At 41.6% G+C, this 18,285-nt stretch overlaps 1 protein-coding gene across 11 annotated transcripts in view; it reads right to left on the reverse strand.

The window, feature by feature from the left end:
* aak1a (AP2 associated kinase 1a) overlaps positions 1-18,285 on the reverse strand; it is a 45,051-nt gene that overhangs the window by 15,259 nt on the left and 11,507 nt on the right. For 10 of the 11 annotated variants that reach the window (XM_026945782.3, XM_026945781.3, XM_034306458.2 and 7 more), the window contains exons 2-15: positions 14,891-15,009; positions 12,170-12,278; positions 11,883-12,025; positions 10,151-10,272; positions 9,981-10,062; positions 9,551-9,683; positions 8,451-8,554; positions 6,976-7,055; positions 6,727-6,884; positions 4,478-4,647; positions 3,549-3,929; positions 2,749-2,942; positions 2,310-2,506; positions 2,129-2,215 (exon numbers count right to left, since the gene is read on the reverse strand). In XM_026945782.3, coding sequence (XP_026801583.1) covers positions 2,129-2,215; positions 2,310-2,506; positions 2,749-2,942; positions 3,549-3,929; positions 4,478-4,647; positions 6,727-6,884; positions 6,976-7,055; positions 8,451-8,554; positions 9,551-9,683; positions 9,981-10,062; positions 10,151-10,272; positions 11,883-12,025; positions 12,170-12,278; positions 14,891-15,009 — 2,079 coding nt within the window. The remainder of the gene's footprint in view (positions 1-2,128; positions 2,216-2,309; positions 2,507-2,748; positions 2,943-3,548; positions 3,930-4,477; positions 4,648-6,726; positions 6,885-6,975; positions 7,056-8,450; positions 8,555-9,550; positions 9,684-9,980; positions 10,063-10,150; positions 10,273-11,882; positions 12,026-12,169; positions 12,279-14,890; positions 15,010-18,285) is intronic. The other variant, XM_026945788.3, reaches the window with a different exon arrangement.

An 18,285-nucleotide genomic window follows, 5' to 3' on the forward strand; every position in this document is an offset into this window, starting at 1 on the left:
ATGGGACAACCAGTGAGGGAAAACGTGCTTCCTCCGAGACACGTGAAGCCAGCCAACCATATCTTTTCAAACTGCTGCTCTTGCTGCGTCACAGAACAACGTAAAACACTCAAGGAAAGCGCTATCCGCCTTCTTTTGCGTACCTAAGATCAAAGATGCGCACGAATGCCTAGTGTTGCTGTGAGCTTATGCTGGAATTTACTCCAAAATATGTCAAAGGAGCTATCTTTTTCCTGATAAAAACAGCAGATGAGTCGATCAATATTTGCGTAAGTGGTTTGAACTTTCTGAACAACCCCCACCCCCCACTGATTTTCTCCCTAATTTAGTCATGGCCAATTCCCACCCATCAGGCAGCTTTCTGCTATTACATGACAGCTACCAACCAGGGAGGACAAAGGCTATCGTGTGCTTCCTCCGAGGCACGTGAAGCCAGCCACCCACATCTTCTCAAAGTGGGGCTCATGCAACGTCAGAGGCATTAAAGGTATGATTATGGTAAAGTTTTGACTCCTAACACTTATATCAATGTAATAGCATAACGGTCGTATTGGTTATTTTGACCATTCGAATTTTCAATACATATTTATAAAATAACACTGAATAAGTTGAAATAACAACACAGCACATCAGATGTTTTCACAACTTGTCGTTCAGGGCTGCTGTACATTGCACATTTCTGTTCTGTAAGTGTAAATATTCAAAATAGCGCAGATAGGAAAGTTTGAAAAATTGGTGGACCGCTAACTCCTAAAACTGTTCTGTTAAGCTGTACTTCCATGGCCTGTCTATACTCACAGGACTGACAGGACTTTAAGGTCAGGGTTCAAGGATCAGGAGGGGGTGGGAAGGGTCATGGCACTCAGGACACAGAGCAGCAGACCCGCTGCTTTGTCCTTTTCACTAGGGTTGGGGGAAAAAAAATCAAATATTCATCCCATTTACACCTGTTTGTTTCATGCATCTCGAGAATCGGGATTATCTCCAGATAGGGATTATCAACATAAAAATATGTGTGTGAATACACCTAAAATTTAAAACATTTAAATCTGATCACTCAAACCACCCAGAGAGCACAGCCCCTCCCTCATAACCCGAGAGTCACTGCTGTATTAAACAGTTTAAACAACATCTTCTCATAAAGATCGACTGCTGACTTTTGTCTGGTTAGCAAGCTGACTATTTAAACATAATGGGTGTGTGCGAGTGATGCAACAGGCTGCCAGGTGACTTTCACATGACCTGAGTGCACACAGAAAGCTATTCTTTGCTGTTCAAATCCAGCTACAAAGGGTTTACCTGGGCCTTAATTACACAAAGCAACATCTCCCGCCACTGTGTGTGTGTGTGTGTGTGTGTGAGATCAGATCAAGAGAGGATCAGCCAAACCCTGCTTATATAAGAACTGCAAGGATTAAACTATCCTCTCCCTTCCATGGAGCATTTACACAGAACAACCCTTACAGCATTCACCACACCTTTCTCCTGACTATCCTGAGGAACAAAAGACATATGATACTTTCTTTGACTACTGGAGCCATGCAGTTCATTCCACCATTTGTAGAAACATAATATATGTTCTACTGTCAGGACAACCAGCATTAAAAAAAAATGACATAAAGACAACAAAGTGTTTCTTATTGCATATAACATCACTGCATATTCATAATGTCCCATCATACTTTCGGACTGAGACACTTTGACTGAGAAGCCTGAGAGAAGTCCAGTAAACAGCAGCCTGCAGATCCTGGCAGTGATCAAACATGTTCTCTATAGTATGACACATGAAGCATGACCTTCACATGACCAACACATAAACAAAACAGGCGTTTGTCCTTGCTGTATCTGGACAACCAGTAACTGCTTCAAATCTACATATTGGAGAATGAAGGGGACATAGCCTTACCGTGTTTCTATTTCTGGAAGCCAACACAAGACTCACAAGACTAGACACAGGGCAGGACGTAACCTTATTTAGTAGAAAACTAAAAGGGCTACACTGGATTTACACTGTACTAGACAGCAACAAAAGAAAAAATGAATCAGGATGAGACAGGACAGGGGCATGAAACTTTCCCTGGGATCACAAAGAAAAAGAGGGAGTAAGGTAAAGGACCTGGGTATATACCTGTGCACTGGGGAAAGCCTTTGTTTGGAACTGCAGGTTGTAAACCTGAAATCAGGTTCTCTGTAGAGGACTTCTCTGGTGGTTTCGCTGTAAACACACACAAACAGACACATGGACAACTTGATCTACGTGAACCATTCATTTTCATCCATCTTCCCTATTAAAACTACACTGATCTCACCATCCAGTTTGGCAAAGTCCTTGTTAAGAAGCTCTTCAGCTGTCAATTTGGAGAAGTTGTCATCACCAAACGGGTTCCAGGAAGGCTGTGCCCCAGCATCTGCCTTAGGGGCAGCAGACTGGGTACCAACCTCACCCGCTGGGTACACACTCTGCTGAGAGGAGCGGGGGGAGCCGGAGGGGGTGGTGCTGGCTGATCTGGAGCAGAAACACAAAGTGAGCATGCTCAGTTGTGGTCAGATTAAAAATGGAGGACTTTCAGGAAATTGTTTGCTAAATGACTGAGCAGTGGGATGGCAATCCATGGCAGGACTAGGGGCAGTGGAAGAGGCTCCATGGCTTCAACTAGCATGTGTACAGACGCTGTTATTGATGCCTACTCTGCTGTAGGAAATGTTTTGCTGACTGAGTGGATGGATGGATGGATAGATGGAGCTCACTTGGACTTGTTGAGACTGGCTTCGGCAGCAGCTGCCTGCAATAGCTGAGTGGACTTGCTAACTGGAACTCCAAATATGGCACTGTGCGTGACGTCACTCAGAATGCGCCTGTGACCTCCACGAGAGGCCACCTTAGGAGATGAGGGCGGAGTCAAAGAGCCCACTTTATGGCCCGAACGCCCACCTGCAAATGGCTAAGCAGAGAAAACACTTCCCTTTAGTAAAGACATCTTGACATCATGAACAAAATCATTTGAGATGCAATCCCAATGAGAAAGGCCCAATCAATCTGGAAATGAAAGACGTTGGTTAGTGACAGCACATCAGTTCAGGAAGTCACATAAACAATTTGTTTATGCTTAGAAGGTCAAGGAAGAGAGAGGAATCAGAACAAAGAACCAGCTACTCTACTAAAGAACCACTGCTACCACTGATTACTGATTGATCATCATGACAGAAACAGAAAGAACCCAGAGTAAAAATGGTTAAAGTTCACCTTTTAAACTTGTCAATTTCTAAGCAACTATTTAATATTTAAAATATTTGTATGTAAAGGGGAACTGCAGCCATGAAATGTTTGAAGGAACTGTTCCACTTGAGTTGTGTACCTAAATATGCCTTTGAGGTGTCCATTATTAGCATACAAAAATTTGTTGCCATCTGAACTAGCAAAAAAAATGACATGACATGCTATTCTTAAGGCTTGAGGATGACAGGCACACAAGAAGTGGAATATTCCAGGGAAATTTTCAGGAAGCTTGAACCCAGCAAAAGATCACTTCCAGCAGTTCTTGAATTACCATCTCCTCAGAATTCATGTCAGGAGCTGGTGCCCCCTGTAGGACTGGAGGTGAAGGAGGAGAAGCTTTAAAAGACGGAGGGCTAGAAGCAAGAAGATTAGCCACTGGCAGCTGCTGCTGGATTGGTGGAGGAGGAGCCATAGCTTTAATTTTTGTGTGTCCAGGGGCGGTCTGAGAATACTGCACAGGAGGGGCAGGGGCCATGGCTTTGGTTCTGGCCTGCACTGTGGCTGGTGGAGGAGTGTGTTGGGGATTCAGAAGGGGTGAAGGAGGATGAGGGGCCTTAGCTTTAGTTCTTGCCTGTGCAGATGTAGCAGATGGTGCAGGTGAGTTGGTGCTCTGACGATGGGGTGGGTAGAGATTCTGCACTTGGGGTGACAGCTAAAACCAGTAGATCAGGTCAAAACAGAAGGTTAAGTGGCTCAAATGATAAATGCATGGACTGTGTCACCAGGAGCAAACTGCCATTTATTATGTATGGAATAAAATGTAATAGGGCATGCTGTTATAGGAAAAAAAAAAAACAAGGTGGTGTGAGTTACTGTTACCACCCCAAAGTTGATTTTTTTCCCATAACTGCATGACCTGAAGTGTTTTACTCCTCTTACTCCACATCAGCAAACTTCACCATTTCAATGACTACACATTTTTCCTTGTTAAATGACATGTTTTTTTAATCTGTCTATTATTACCCTTAGATTATGTGAAAAATTGTTACTATAGAATAATAATATACAATAATATATCAGAATGAGCGCATTACTGTAAAGCTGTCTGTACTATACAGCTGGCACTACTGTCAGAACTATTACATAAAATTAATCAACATCTGGCCAATCAGATTCGAGAATTCAACAAATGTTGTGTTATAACACATTATGTAACACTTTTATAGCAGTCAGTGCAAAGAACATGACTATAACCTGTACCTGCTGAGGAGGATAGAAACCTGCGGCTTGTGGCTGCACGAAAAGTTGCCCCTGCTGGGGTGTGGCTTGAGGGGGAGTGGGCGTGGCCTGTATGGATGCAGGTGTGGCTTGCTGCTGAGAAACAGGACCAGGCTGCTGAGGCTTTTGTGGCTGAGAGGCAATGTTCATACCTGTAAGGCATTGCACATTCATAAATGTTTTAAAGAAATACTTTGATACATGAACAGAATTAAAAATAGAACAAAAAGAGTAGCTAGTGTCAAAGCAAGATTCACTATAAGGCCAATGGTTTGTGGACACCTGAACAATTACACCCATATGTGTTTTTTTAAAAATACAATTTCAGATTTTTTCCCCTTTGCTGTTATAATGACCTCCACTCTTCTGGGAAGGATTTCAAATAGATGTTGGAGCGTGGCTGTGGGGATTTGCTCATTCAGCCACAAGAGCATTAGTGAGATCAGGCACTGATGTTGGTGAGGAGGTCTGGGGTGCAGTCGGTGTTCCAGTTCATCCCAAAGGTGTTCAATGGGGTTGAGGTCAGGGCTCTGTGCAGGACACTCGAGTTCTTCCAATCCAACCCAACCTTAACACACCATGTCTTCATGGAGCTCGCTTTGTGCACAGGGGCATTGTCATGCTGGAACACGTTTGGGTCTCTTAGTTCCAGTGAAGGGAAATTGTAATTCTACGGCATACAAAGACGTTCTATAAAATTCTGTGCTTCCATGTTTGTGGTGACAGTTTGGGAAAGACCCACGTACGGGTGTGATGGTCAGGTGTCCACATCCGTTTGGCTTTATAGTGTATACTCACATGACATATAATCACTACAGGTGTACATTAAATATTTGATAATAATGGTACTGAATAATTTTTTAAGCGATTGTTCTCACATATAAATTTATGCATACAGGTTTCTATGAATCACTTTGAGATTCTAAGAACAAGATACAACTTTTTTTTTTTAGTTTAATCGAAGTTTATTAATTGTATTAAGCAAAGTATAAATCATTTGGGGGCATGCTGTTACACGAAAACAATCAAAGATTGGGTGTGAGGTGGTTAATGTTACCACCCCAAAGTTGATTATTTTCCAATAAGAGCATGTATTAAGTGTTTTATTTTTCTCACAACACAGCAATTTACCAACAGTAACAATTTTTTTAATTTATACATATTATACAAGTCAATGTGGAAGTTGTTACTAAAGAAATGATAATATATTAGAATGAGTGTGTTAATAATAAACCTTGCTGCTGGAACGACTGTGCTAGCCGTGCTGCTGTAGACAATTAATCAACACCTTCAGACCAAGCTAAACAAATTTCATACCAATGAAATCAAGGCAAAGTCAAAAATATTTAGCTCATTAATAGATTTGAAACTTGTAAAAGGATGCTCAGAAACAGATTAAACCTTGCAGTTGCACTTTAATTGTTGTGTGCATTTGGATTTTTTTAAAATGTTAAGATGTTGAGCACTAATTCAAGTCTACTTCTAGTTGTCAGATTGCTGACCCTGGACCCTTTTATAGAAGCTCAAAAACACTTCGACCTCGTCTGACTCATACATTCCCAGTAAATACACTCCAACGGACCAGTCTGTGATCATTAGTGATGTGATATGGAAGGGCTCTAATGGCTCCTGGATTTTTTTTAAAACAGAAACTCAAATGGCAACTCAGCAGGATTCTGGCTATTAAGGCTCAATAGCTGCAGAATATTATTAGCCAGGATTTAAAAAGCCCTCATTAGCCAGTGCTTAAAAAGACACATTGATTAAACCACTGGGATTACTAGAATTGATCAATTCAGTCAAAATTGGAAGGTTGTTGTGCCGTTCTTTAAGGGCTTAAGTAGGGGTATACCTACTGCTGCGTTCTGCTTCACCCTTCTCCAAGGCTATTTCTCCAAAACCTGTGCTCACCCTGAAAGCATTTTTGTGTATTTTTGTGCCAGATGATGCTGTAATCATTTGACTAAATTTGTTTCTGACTAAATCTGATCTGTCAAGTGAAGTCGCCTTTCTGCCAGCTGGATATTATTCCATTTTGGCTTGTTATAACCTAAGCTGAAAAGAACTACCCTGTTTCTTCTGTCAATTATGAACAAAATCCCCCCCGTGTTTAAACTGGCACACACACACACACACACACACACACACACACACAAACGTGTATTGTCTTTGGAACTTGACCCTGTGTGTATTTTTACAAAATCTGTGTAAAGCTCAGCAGCTTCACTCACTGATAGGCTGTGCAGGTCCCGCTGGGGCATTGGCTCTCTTCCGGGGCGTGAGGGCAGGCTGTATGGGCAGCATGCCTGCGACCGGCTGAGCCTGGCCCGCTTTGGGCCGTTGCCGTGGCGCTATGGAGGTTTCCATGGTGGGGATTGGATCAGTGAGTCTAAGACAGAAATCAGAAAATACCTTGTATTGTACATTCTCATGGCACAAACATCTCAGTAGACATACATGTAGCCCGAGTGCTCTCTCACCTGGCTTTAGTCTGACTCTTCTTGGCAACTGCTTCACTCGCTCTGATTGGCTCTGGAAGCGTCGCAGGAATCTGAGAACTCTGGGTGGATTAAAAAAAAAGAAAAGATCACAATCACCAATAAAATATCAATGAATATCATTATTAAATGACAGAATTAGTGTATGTTCAAGTTTTGAATTTATGAATTTAAAGGGAAAATCAAGTCTGAGCTTCAGAGGGGTCCACGATTTATTTTAGAATAATTAAATTCTGTGTTTTTAATTTAAAATGAATTTCCTCTACATGTTTGTCTAGATTCACTTTGGTTAACGGTATCCTATATTACCCACAATGCCGCTCGACTACCTGCTGATAGTGGTGCAGTGGTACTTAGCCCTCGCTTCTACCTGATGCAGCGGCGCTTTAGTCCTGTAGTCTGTCCATCTCTCTCACTTCCTCATCTGTACAATCTGTTCAAACAGAGCAGCTACAAAAGCTTCAACTTCCACTCTAACACTGCCGATCACACTTGTTATCTCATAGATCATTAACTAGCTGAGTGCAACTGCGTCGTATAGCTGTACTGCATTCTGGGATTTTGAGTCCAGTGTTTTCATCAACGCCTCCCCTGTTTCTATGCTGGATGTTGCTATAAAATGGTGAGTAAGAAAAGAAGCTGTTGCTCTTTTGTTTTTAGGAGCTAATAGCAAAACCTGAGTGTTATCCCTTATGTTCGAGATTGCTGAAATTTTTTCTCCTATTAAACAAATCCACCACTTTACTTTTGTATTAGGAAGATCTGAGGGAGTTGCAAATGTTTTTCAACATAACCTTAAGACCGACATGAAGCACAAAAAACTGCACTGTGTGCCTTTACAAACCCCATGCACATTCTGGCAAAAGCCTGTTTTGTACCGGTGTAAGAAAAATCACAGGGTCAGAGGTCATGAGGCCCAACAATGGCTGCTCCACTGTGTTTTTTTGAGTGCAGCATTCTCCACGTGCTGCTGTCAATGCCACTCGGCAGCCTCACCATCCCTAACATGCAAACTCAATGCATCCATTATACGTTCAACACAACATCGGGCCACTGGAACGCAGCCAAATGGCAGCGGAAACCTGCTTCCTCTGACTTCCTCCGAGGCAAAGCGACGATGATGCGCATGGAATAAATCTAACAGGAAATGGTTTTCAGGTTTAGCAGCACAACACAGGCGTTGATGAGAAAAGAGCAAAAACAGAGCAAAGACTCAGTGATCACACCCTTCAGGGGGTTCATAATAACAAACAACATGGCACTAAGCTGTTTTCACATTACTGCAGTAGTTATTCGCTTCATCAGCCAACTTTTGAAAGAAGAAAATAATAACAAAAAAATAAAATCAACATAATTTCACACAAGCTATGACACTAATGTAGCTACCATGTACTTGAGGCTCACGACCATGTTATCACACTAAAAAAAACAAAAAACAAAAAAATCATTCAGCTCACATGGACGTTCTGTACTGGACAGTCTTTGCGTGCAAGCTTGAAGGCGAAATGAGACACCTGGTAGATATCAGGCCTTATGTCAGGGTCTGGCTCCAGCATGTAACCTGAAGACAGATAAGAGACGTTAAAGCATGAAAGAAAAGAACAAATAAACAGGAAACAGACAGATATGAGAAAATGAGAAACACTGACAAAGAAAGACAGAAAGATAAAAACAGACACAGACAGACATGAGATAGAAAGGTAGACATGATTTAGATGGACAGACAGATGGGCAGACAGATATGTGATAGACATTAAAATGATGGACAGACAGACACACGAGATAGACAGACAGAAAGACATGAGCCAGACAGACATCAAATAGGCAGACAGACAGACCTGAGACAGACACAGACAGACACAGAGAGACAGACATGATATAGATGAGAGATAGATAGACAGACAGATAGACAGATATAAGACAGACAGAAATGAGACAGACATAGACATATGGCTAAACAAACATGAGACAGACAGACTCTCAAATGGAAAGACCAACATGAGATAGACAGACTGACAGATGGAGAGACTGATGAACAGACAGATATGAGATAGACAGACAGAAGGAGAGACAGACAGATGGACAGGCAGACATGAGATAAAGAGAGACAGACTAATGGATAGATAGACAGACATGAAATATACAGACAGACAGGCAGTCAGATATGAGATTGACAGACAGATATGAGATAGACAGACAGATATGAGATAGACAGACATGATATCAACAGACAGATGGCAAGACGGACATACATAAGATAGATAGACAGATGGACAGACCAATATGAGATATACAGATAGGGAGACTGACAGACAGATATGAGACAGACAGACAGACTACTAGATAGACATACATGAAAGACAGACAGATGGTGAGACAGATGTACTGACTGATATAAGAGATAGAGAGATGGACAGACAGACTGCCAGATAGACAGACATGAAATAGACAGACAGATGGAGAGAGACAGACAGGTAACATCTGTAATCATGTGACTGAGTCTGGTTAATACTGACTGTTAATAGTGAGCAGACTGATGGTGAAACGTGTGACTCACGTATGAGGCAGTGCACGTCATGCGAGTAGCGCGAGTTGTCTGGGATGGTGAAGCTGCCGTCACAGATGGCCACCTGACTCTCTCCGAACGGCAACGTGAAAAAACACAGCTTATACAGCAAGCAGCCCAGAGCCTGTGGGGAGCAACACACACACACACACACACACACACACACACACACACACACACAATTAAATCAACCACATCACCAGTCTGCCTCCTTAGCAATTATGAGAAAAGAAAACAAGCACAAATGTGTCATATCAATTCTAGCACTAATGCAGACTGTGCAATTAAACATGTGAGCCAGCAGTCATGTGTGTGTGTGTGTGTGTGTGTGTGTATAGACATACAACAATCAAAGTACCACCAAGGCAGTAAAGCTAAATTACATTGGCTCTATAAATACAGAGCTCTACACAGTTCTCACCCAGATATCAGCTTTAGTGCTAATGACTTTCCCGCTGTACAGATTGACCATCTCTGGAGCTCTGTAGGACAGCGTGGTGTACCTGCAGATCAACACACACATCACATCATACACCACCTGAGAGACAGCAGACAGCTCAACAAACAAGTAAGGTGAGGATAAAAACGCACTTCTTAATTTCCTCCTCTACGGCAGCCGCCCCCTCGGCCTGAGGGTCCTGGAACCTGTTGGTGGCGCTGCCAAAGTCGCACAGGACGTAATGACCACGGTCGTGCAGCAAAATATTCTCCACCTGAGACACAGAGAGAAAGAGGATAGACAGCATTAAAGAAACAGCTGGGTCAAAAAAAGTGTACACAATCATCCTGTTACTTCACACATAGTCCATTAGCTAAGTTCTAAAGATTCGCAATGGAGCTACAAGCCTAATGTTGCTAAGACTAGTTTATAGCCACCAATTTGGCATTGTTAAAATCATTTTTAACGTACAACTCTGCCTTCACTTTTGGCCACACCTCCTACCCGAGCATGATAATGTGCACAGCGCCACCATACTGTGTGTACCATGTTCTTGGATTTGACCCATTACAGTTTCCTTAGGTAGTATGCTCAGGGTCGTGTCTTGAAACTCTGCCCCAGTCTCAAATCTCTTGTAGACTGGAACAGGTTTTCTTCTAGGATTGCCCTGAATTTGGCTCCAGCTGTCTTGCCCTCAAACCTGAACACTTTCTCAGTCCCTGCTGAAGAAAAGCATCTACACAATATCATGCTACCACCACCGTGCTTCACTGTTACGATGATGATAATGATCAGGGTGATGAGCAGCGCTGGTTTCTGCCAAATGTAGCACTTTTTGTCCCAAGACCAAAAAGTTCAGTTTTTGTCTCATCACACCAGAGAACCTTTTCTCACATGTTTTCCACATCTTTCTTTTTACATTTTGTTATTTTGTGGGAAAAAAATAAAAACAAAGGACACTTAACCTGCACTCACCAACAAGTACTAAATTTGTGCAAAAACATGTGCCACGGTTATGCAAATAATTACTGCAGGTTATCGATCAATTTGTGCAGAGGTGTGGTGTATTTTGAACGCCAATGGCTGCTGTGCAAACACACCAATCAGGTCAACACATCTGGACTTATGTCAACATACAGAATCAAGTCATGTACTCTCAAAGCGTTTAATCCTGTTTAACAGCTCGGTTTGAAGAAAGGGTGTGACGATGTGCAGTTGGCTTGGTCCTACACCGGTAGCTATAATCTCCTGATGCATTACATTTGGGTTAAGGGGAAATTATGAAATTATCCATTTAAGGAGGAAAAACAAGCTGACTGTAGTGGTTAAAGAAAAACTCCAGTGTTTTCCAATCTAATCTCCAGAATATCACAGAAAATGTGTGATTACCCCAGAGAGAAAAGGAGAAAAGGACAGAAAAGCAGTTTACTACAAACTCACTTACTATGAAAGTCTAAGGGCAATTGTTGAATTTGTCAATAAATTTAATTAAATGCAATTAAATTTAAAAATAATAGTGTTCATAATGCATTTTATGAAGTTTTTATGAAGTTTTATCCAACAATAAATCAATATATAAATAAAATATAATTCTGTTTACTTTTTATGAACCTTTGACTGAATTACCTTATGAAACTACAACACACATGCTTCACATAAATGTTTAATGACATCACAACACTTGCCTTTAGACTTTCATTACACCTGAGATTAGCCTAAACAGGTCTTCTGTCTTTTCTCAGTGCAGGGAAACATCAAAATTATTGCATGTGGTGATTTCCCATACACTACACATGCGGTAGACAGAGATTACACTGAAAACGCTGGAGTATTCCTTTAAAAGAGCAGACGGTGTGAGGAAGGAGGCGGAGTCATCGCTCGTACTTTGAGATCCCGGTGGACGATGGGACTTTTGCGCTGGTGTAGTCGTGCGACGGCCTCACATGTGTCGCAGAAGATTTGCAGGACTTCTGACTCGCTGAAGCCAGTCTGCAGCCGCTGGTTCATCAGATTCACCACCTGTCCACCTGCACGCACACGCGCGCACACACACACACACACACACACACACACACACACACACACACACAAAGCCAAAGCCATAATCAATGAATAAAATAGAGAGAAAAGTGGGAAAGTCTGAGAGAGTCTGAGAGTATAAGAGTGCTGACCTCTACAGAAGTCCATTAATATCAGAACTTCCCAGACGTCTCCTGACCCTACGGCGGTGATACTGGAGTCCAGGTAGCCGACTATATTTTTGTTTCCCACCAGATCCCTCTGTAAACAAACACACAAACACACACAGGCAATAATGATGATGAGCTCTAACAGCTGTCAGCTCATGTTAATGACCTTCAGTGGGGCCGGATGAGACGTGGGCGGCTCAAAGTGTCGAGTCAACACTACGGCTTTATCATTAATGCGCTGCCAGACGATGTCTAAAGACAGTAACAATGACGATGACGGCGTTCCCACTTCCACCTGAATCAACCAGTCTCTCTCTAATCACACTTTTTCATTTCACAGCTCAATCATCAGCTGCAATAAACATCCCGCTTCTTATAATTAATGCTTAAAAATGCACTCCAGGTTTTATTTGGTTAAGATTTTGTGTTATAAATTAAAAAAAAATTAATTATGCATAACACGATATTCCTGAGCTGTGAAATGAAAGAAAAACAACACTTTACCACAAAAAGTGGCAGCGTATTCATCGTCCTGACAATCCTGTAACAGTAATTCACATTAAGCAGAAATTTTTTCCACACGTCATACAAATTCATCAAATGTCATCAGGCTCAAGCTTTAGGCATGAAAGAAGTCTGACTACATGGTGACAGGCAAGAGCCATCAGCTGACAGAGATGGTCAGAGTGTGAGAAAGTCCAATATTTTATTAATTAAGAAAAAAAGGGTTTCCTTTTTTGATGAACAGTTAAGACATTTATTTATTCTCTAATGTATGGTCATTGTGGAATTTGCATTGTTAGCCAGTTGTTTTATCAAATGAGAGAAGATTCATTATTTACACAAAATTGTGTTGATTTATTAACTAAGTAAATCACAAATATGCGACATCAACATCTTTTCCTTCTGCATCAATGTTTCCTTGTTGCCTATTCTCAGCTAAATGTCATATTTCTAAGGCAACTTGGGATCCTTGTGAAATCCACCATCTTTTAACGTGTCTTCATGTAAGAATATGTTTTTTTTTGTTTTTTTTTTATGGCAAATCCCAAAAAAGTGGCTTACTATTTACTACATATGCTTAGTATAGAACATAGTGGTGCTGGTTAAAATGATTAAATACTACACTTAAAATCACTTTTAGAACATGTAGCCTGTTTAGATTTTTTTTTATTAAATGTAATTAGAATTGTAATTGGGGCATTGGTGGTGAGATCAAAGCACTTCCACGCTGCCACTATCGCGTCCTGTCTCAATTGTCAGGCGCTTCGGATAAAAGCGTCAGCGAAATGAGACATTTTTTTAAAAGCATCGAGTGTCAATGTGAAGCACGGCCTGAATGGACTATAGAAATGGGGACAACTCCACTGTCCTTGCTGTAAATAAGGGCTGAGGTGATAAAAGCAACATGAGAACTTTACTTCGGTGCTGTAAATAAAGTGTAGCTGAGAGTGTGTAAGAAAAGAAGGCTTCTTCGTTACAGAGGAGACAAAGTCACCAGATGCGGCCCATTTACACGCTAAACAACGACCTCTTTCTCTCCCTTCTGACTGAAGCTGTTCTTATGAGTTCACTGGAGTCTGTGAACAGTCTCTCTCTCTCTCTTTCTTTCTTTCTCCCTTTCAGTAACACTAACACAAGAGAGCATTTCATTCAGCTGGAGTAATGACACTCAAAGGCCGCTGTAATAGACTCTCTGCCTGTGTTTTTAAAGATGATCAGATTTGCTCCAGTCCTGTCCTTCTTCTCCCAAGGGTCTGTGCATAAATCTCACGGCGACATTTAAAACAGTGACCTTGCCATGTTCGATTCGCAAAGTGAAATGTGATGGCGCACTATTTGGAAAACAGCCACAAAAAACAGTGGGGTTTTAGAGCAAAGATTCTTCCAGTGGTGGTGCTACAGCGGTCAGTTCTGCAGACTGGAACCTGAAGCCTGGCCGCAGTGTTCCCCTATAACACTGTGGTGTTTGAGGACTGTGGTACTGTATGGTACTGTGGTGACTGAGGAAGATGAATGATGCGGACCACCAAGGTCCAACCAATCAGAAAAAGAAGGTGCCCATTAATCCCAATCCCAAAAGCTCATTCGACTGCATTACACTGTGGCTTTCAAGTCTACGGAGGGAAAAGAAAGGCTAACGAGATAAACTTAGCAGACACAAAAACAACAACATTTTACCACAAAAAATGTCAGACTATGTTGTGGAGGAGATGGCTAATTTTTTCCAGGTGTATGCAAAGCAACGGTAAAGAAAAAAAGTCAGACGCTACTAATAAGATGAGTGCTACTTAATAACGAGAAGCTCCTCCATTTTTTTTTAACCAACCAGAGAGACCAGAGCCCCGCCCACTTGTTTTCTACTGGCTCACAAGACAGAGGTTTTTGAATTCACTGGCCAAAGTTTATCTAAGCAAAGTCATGAAACAAAAGTAAGTGGAAGCAAATGCACGTCTTTCACGCCCAGTGTCTGAATTGACGTTTCCACCAGGTGGATTTTATTTGCGTTTGGTCTAACCGTAGCATTTCAGCTGTCTCCCTTATCGCCGTAGCAAAAGGGCTAACTTTATAGGCTAAACCGTAGATGTGTGTGGATTTTGGGTGGGGCTTTAGATGGAATGCTGAAGACATGAGCCATATTGCAGCTAAGTTCCACCAAAATCTAAAAAATCATGGACCACCAGCACATCAAAAGTCTCTCACCATGATCTGAATCTCTCTCTTGCAGACTTGAAGGTCATGTTCGTTGTTCACATACATCCTCTTCAGAGCACAGCGAACGGCCTGATGTGTGCGCACGAGAAACACGATGGCAAAACCACCTGAGAGAGAGAGAGAGAGAGAGAGAGAAAGCGTCACATTTCCCTACTCTGAATGAAGAGTAGACCTGTAGACGTGAAACCACAGTTAGAGATATATATATTTCTCAACTCTACCACTGGTCAATGATTATTTAATAACAGATCTTTAGCATTACATGTCTTTAACATGTGAAATTATGGATCTATTATGTTATCATAGCTAATATTCTGCAGAGAAAATTTACTAGAAGTTTACTAATCATCCTTTAACTAATGCTAGATATGCCAGAGAGCTCATTACCTTCTAAAGTACCTTAAATAAAATTCACGCACACTGACGGCAGGTTGCACTATTAGACAGAATGGCTAAAATCTAATATCTATCAATAACTTACTAATTGATATTAATATTAAACTATTCGAGTAGAGCAAAGCATTGTAGCACAGGATCTCACTGATGCTATAATAAGAATGATGCAGAGCAAACTATTACACACACCGGGGATTAGAACGAAACGTTACAGGAAATGAAAACAGAAATCTGAAAACGAACAGCATTTAATGTAATCGCAAACAAAAATCACTCTAACCTGTTCCTGAGTGAAAATGACATTGTAAAAAAAAGGGTTTAATACTGTTATTTTTCCAGGTTTTCGAGGACGGTGCGACATCATGAAAGTATTTTTCCTATGATTTTGCAAGCAACAAATCACACTGCAGTGTAGAAGCATGCTCTGAAAATATTATAAAGTAAACACACATATTTCTGATTAATTGCAGTGTTTGGTTTTATTTACACTCAAGAACATAAAAATACTGTTTCTGTTCAGAACGAACCAAAGTGATGCAAAGTCTCATCACAGAAACAATATTTCATTATATTTATATTCGATACATAATAATTTTAATATTCTTCAATATTTTTAATATTCTTCATTATATTTCTATTTGATACATAATAATTTTAATATTCTTCAATATTTGTAATATTTTTCATGCCAAGTCGAAAGCTTGGCATGAAAAAATGCAATACTCTGTAGTGTGGTTGATGTAAAGCTTTACTTTTCGATTTCTCTCAGAACCACAGTAGTCCATTACTACCATCTCTCTCTCTCTCTCTCTCTCTCTCTCTCTCACACACACACACACACACACACACACACACACACACACACACACACACACACACAAATCCTGGACAGAGAACAAGTTCTTCATTTTCCTGCAAACCCTCCAGCGTGTGTGAGCTAAACACTAAGTCTGGTTCAGTGTGTGTTATTGCCATAAGGCTTTAAAACAACAGGCGGGTCAGCCACGAGATCACAGACAGCAGGAGCTTACACACACACACACACACACACACACACACACACACACACACACACACACACACACACAAGCTGCTTGGTGGTGTGTGAACAAGAGAGAAATAAGCACATGGGAACGGCAATGAGTGTATGCATTATCTCACTATGCACACACAAACGCTGGCACAGCAGTCAACACACACAAACACACGCACAGGTGCGCGCACACACACACACACACACACACACACACACACACACACACACGGCAGGATGCAGTGAAAGCAGCAGACTTGAGGGAAATCAAACCGCACACCATCAACATCTTTCTCTAGGTTTAATTAGATCCAGAGTCGAATGACGCTGTGTGTGTGTGTGTGTGTGTGTCACTTAACTAGCTCGCCATACATTATTACATCTAAACGTGGAACTGGGCAGAACAACAGAGCTTTCAGTCGAATGATAAGTGAATGAATTTCTGATTTGTCCTCCTCTGCACCGGCACACGCAGCTCAGCTTTGCACAGGTGCACACACCCAAACTGAAGAAATGTTTCTAGCATGCAGCGCACGCATTGTGCAGCCCTGGGCAAAGATGAGTCACATTGTGTGAAAAGCCTGATCTGCTTTCACAAACACACACACACACACACTGGTGTAAAGCAAATCTGTCAACGCAGTGGGCACTCTTGTGTAATACAGCCTATAAATATGACCTCAGTCTTCTGTTTATAGTCCTGCTTAAAAAGAAGCACGAAGATGGAACGCAAAGGAACACAACATCTTCTGTGTGCATGTGCGGGTGTGTGGGTGTGTGTGTGTGTGTGCGCACGCGTGTGTGTGTGTGCACAGACCAGAAAGTTCACCTACAGTTGAACCTCTCCATACTACTTTAAAAATGAGCTTCTGTAGCTTATACCTCAGCGCTGCTGAATTCTCGGTTCTGATTGGTCAGAAGGTGTTGATTAATTTTCTCTAACAGTGGCTTTTCAGTAGGCTTAAAAAAAAAAACCATGTTATTTAACAAAGTAAAGGAGGCTTTTTATTTAAGGTTTATGGAAGGAGTCTCCAGTCTCAGGGCTTTGTAACAGTTTTCCTCCATGGGAAAGTCTTCAAGATGGAGGAGTTTGTGGTTTCTGTGTAACATGCTGAATTTTGTCTTATTAACATCAGGAGCGACTGTTTAGAGCTGCTGTAACGTAGCTATAAACGAATAAAAAGTACAACATTGTTCTTTAACAAATATATGTGGTATAAGAGGAATAAAACACTTTGGGACGTGCCTTTACAGGAAAACAATCAACTTCGGGGGTTGTAACAGTAACTCCGCTTCATCACACCACCCCATCACTGATTATTTTCCTATAACAGCATGTCCTGAAGTGTTTGATTCCTTACATAATGAGATCACTTGAAGATGGTATATGACAAGTTACATTTTTTTAAGGAGAGATTGACTTGAGACTAAAGAAGAAAAAGTTGTCTTGGATGATCGATTAGATTCGGAGTAAGAACTTTGTGTAGTTTTGATTTTTCACAAAATTATTATTTTTAGGGTTGATGGGGTACTTAACAGTCTCTCTCTCTCTCTCTCTCTCACACACTCACGCACACGCGCACACACGCGCACACACGCGCGCACACGCGCACACACACACACAGACTCAGGGCCCTCAGCGATGCAGCTAAATTCGAACTGCCATCCCATCTGGAGAGGAGATATCACTTCCTCTCTCTCTCTCTCTCCCTCTCTCTCTCTCTCTCTCCCCCTCTCTCTCTCTCTCTCTCTCTCTCTCTCTCTCTCTCTCTCTCTCTCCGGCAGTGTGTGTGTTTGTGTGCACTTCAATTAGGTCCAGTTTAAAGTCTCTGAAGGAGGTAAAGCCGAACACAGAACATGCAGTGTTTTTGCTACGGTGCAGTCTGGACTTCCGCCAGCGCCGCCATTCGAGAAGCCACTGCTAACCAAGGCACATTCACTGGCCTTGAAATAA

This window comes from Pangasianodon hypophthalmus, chromosome 8 (genome assembly GCF_027358585.1).
Source record: "Pangasianodon hypophthalmus isolate fPanHyp1 chromosome 8, fPanHyp1.pri, whole genome shotgun sequence".
Classification (NCBI taxonomy): domain Eukaryota; kingdom Metazoa; phylum Chordata; class Actinopteri; order Siluriformes; family Pangasiidae; genus Pangasianodon; species Pangasianodon hypophthalmus.